This window comes from Bidens hawaiensis, unplaced genomic scaffold (genome assembly GCF_021521415.1).
Source record: "Bidens hawaiensis isolate Kalapana, Puna unplaced genomic scaffold, B.hawaiensis_p1.1 tig00000369_1, whole genome shotgun sequence".
NCBI lineage: Eukaryota > Viridiplantae > Streptophyta > Magnoliopsida > Asterales > Asteraceae > Bidens > Bidens hawaiensis.
In genome coordinates this window covers 5050975-5053176 of record NW_027491028.1, presented here as the reverse complement: position 1 = coordinate 5053176, position 2202 = coordinate 5050975, and the positions used below count along the sequence as shown (strand labels likewise).

At 42.1% G+C, this 2202-nt stretch overlaps 1 protein-coding gene across 1 annotated transcript; it reads left to right on the top strand.

Moving 5' to 3' along the window:
* The first annotated feature begins 1156 nt into the window (after positions 1 to 1156).
* Positions 1157 to 1999, top strand: LOC143623056 (uncharacterized). Its single transcript, XM_077094052.1, has 2 exons — positions 1157 to 1762; positions 1826 to 1999. The coding sequence occupies exons 1-2, from the start codon at positions 1157 to 1159 to the stop codon at positions 1997 to 1999; spliced, it is 780 nt and encodes a 259-aa protein (XP_076950167.1).
* The last annotated feature ends 203 nt before the right edge of the window (positions 2000 to 2202 follow it).

The following is a 2202-nucleotide window of genomic DNA, read 5'->3' as shown; positions in this document are numbered from 1 at the left end:
AAAGAAGGGAATCATCTGTTGGATTTATGATGAACAGATCAAGTTGTTTGTGGTGAAGCGTTATGATGGCATTCAATACTTCAAAAGAATGTTGAGATCTCTCAATACGTTGCCGGAATGCGAGGTGAAAGATTTGGGCAGGTTGGGCCTGATAAACAGAAGTGATAACAATATGGCAAGAATGATTGAGAAGATTGTGTGGAAAGAAGGCATAAAAGAAAAGAAGTTTGAACTATTAAAGCCACAGAAGGGAAAGCTCGTGGAGGATACAGAGAGGGGATTGAGAGCAGATGGCAAGCCATGGATGGTGATGAAGTACAAGCCGATCCGATGCATCAAGGAGGTTCCAATGAAGAATATGCCTCAAGATGTGTTGAAGAATCTGAAATGGTGGTACGTTGATTGCCAGACTGCAGAAGCCGTGATGGAAGACGAAGATGAACAAGAAGTGCTGAGGGTGTATGACCCGATGCATCTTGTTAACTTATCAAAAGCTGATTTGCAAGCGTTGAACGAAAAGAAGATATTCTACATTCCTTCTTGGAAGGATGAAGCAAGGAAGTATCAGCGAGTAGTCACGGTGTGTGTTAGAGAAGGAGTGCACGCATGAAGATACAGGATTACGAGACAAGAGCTGAAAGATTAAGATATGAAGCTACTGCCAAGGGGGAGTCTGTTGGTGCATAGATGTCAGTAGTTCATATGTCTAAAGTCTGTAATCGAGTCTGTAATATTGTTTATGTAATTGTTTGTTTAGAAGCAAAGTTGTTGACAAGTTCGCTTAGGCGAACTTGTTAACCAAGCGAAGTTGTTGACAAGTTCGCCTAGGCGAACTTGTTCAACGAGCGAAGTTATAGACAACTTCGCCTGAGGCGAAGTTGTCGTGTATTTAAGTAGTTTACTGTTTACGGTTTAAAAAAGGAAATCAGTAGTTGGTCAGTTAGTGTTTTGGTTGATCGAGTTCAGTTTACGTGAGTCTATTGACGTGAGTATGTAAGTAACATGGTTCGGGTTATCAATATAACGTGAGTTTTGTTCGTATCGTGTGTACGTGTGTTTGTGTGATTATATTCAACGTCCGTAACGATCTACACAGGGATTCCGCACCTGTGTATATCGGGATATCTCGTGTGATCCGTCCAGGGAACCTACAATAATGCACCCGCGCGGTGTTATCACTTTCCCGGTCACATTAAGTGACGGAGTACGTTCAAGAACAGAAGAAGTTGAATTTTTGGTCTTACCAGCAACCTCCAAGCATGATATTATTCTGGGACGAGAGGCAATTGGAGACTTCAATGCCCACCCGTCCATAGCCCATGGTGCAGTAGGAGTTCCAACTCCCACTGATGTGGCAATAATTCATGTAAACCGACATTGTTTTACAACCGAAAGTTCAAGACCAAGCAAGGTTCCAAGACAAGCTCAGAGGACCGAACCTGAGAAATGGATTTTGAATAAGAAATTTCCAGACCAAACAATTACAATAGGACCTGCTATCTCGGAGATAGTGAGAACCTTTTTAAAGCAATTATTAACCAAGAACATTGACATTTTTGCTTGGCAACCCGAGGACATGACCGGTGTCCCACGAAGCATTTCGGAACACAAGTTAAGGGTGAATCCGTTAATCACCCCAATTATACAAAAGAAACGAAAGATGGGTCCAAAACAAACGAAGGCTATGAATGAGCAAGTACACGACCTTCTTCATGCTGGGATCATACAAGAAATCAAGTACCAAACATGGGTGGCTAACCCAGTAATTGTCCCAAAAAGCAACGGAACATGGAGGATGTGCATAGATTATAAAGACTTAAACAAGGCATGTCCGAAAGATAGTTACCCGCTTCCGGAGATCGACTTAAAAGTAGATGCTGTGGCCCCATTTAAATTCAAGTGCTTCCTCGACGCCTACAAAGGGTATCACCAGATTCATACGGCAACTGACGATGAGGACAAAACCGCGTTCCGAACTGACCAAGCAACATTCTGTTAAAGAATGATGCCTTTCGGATTAAAGAACGCGGGAGCCACATATCAACGACTGATGGATCATGCTTTCAAAGGTCAAATAAGTCGGAATCTCGAAGTCTATATGGATGATTTGGTAATCAAAAGCATTGAAGAGGATCAAATGTTAAGAGATATTGAGAAGACCTTAGAAACACTAAGAAGCATCAACATGAAATTGAATCCGGC

Excerpts from the sequence above, each read along its gene's own strand:
- LOC143623056 (XM_077094052.1), top strand. The coding sequence starts at position 1,157 with ATGCACCCGCGCGGTGTTATCACTTTCCCGGTCACATTAAGTGACGGA. Across the intron at positions 1,763-1,825 it reads AAACATGGGTGGCTAACCCA|GCATGTCCGAAAGATAGTTA; the intron begins GTAATTGTCCCA and ends GACTTAAACAAG.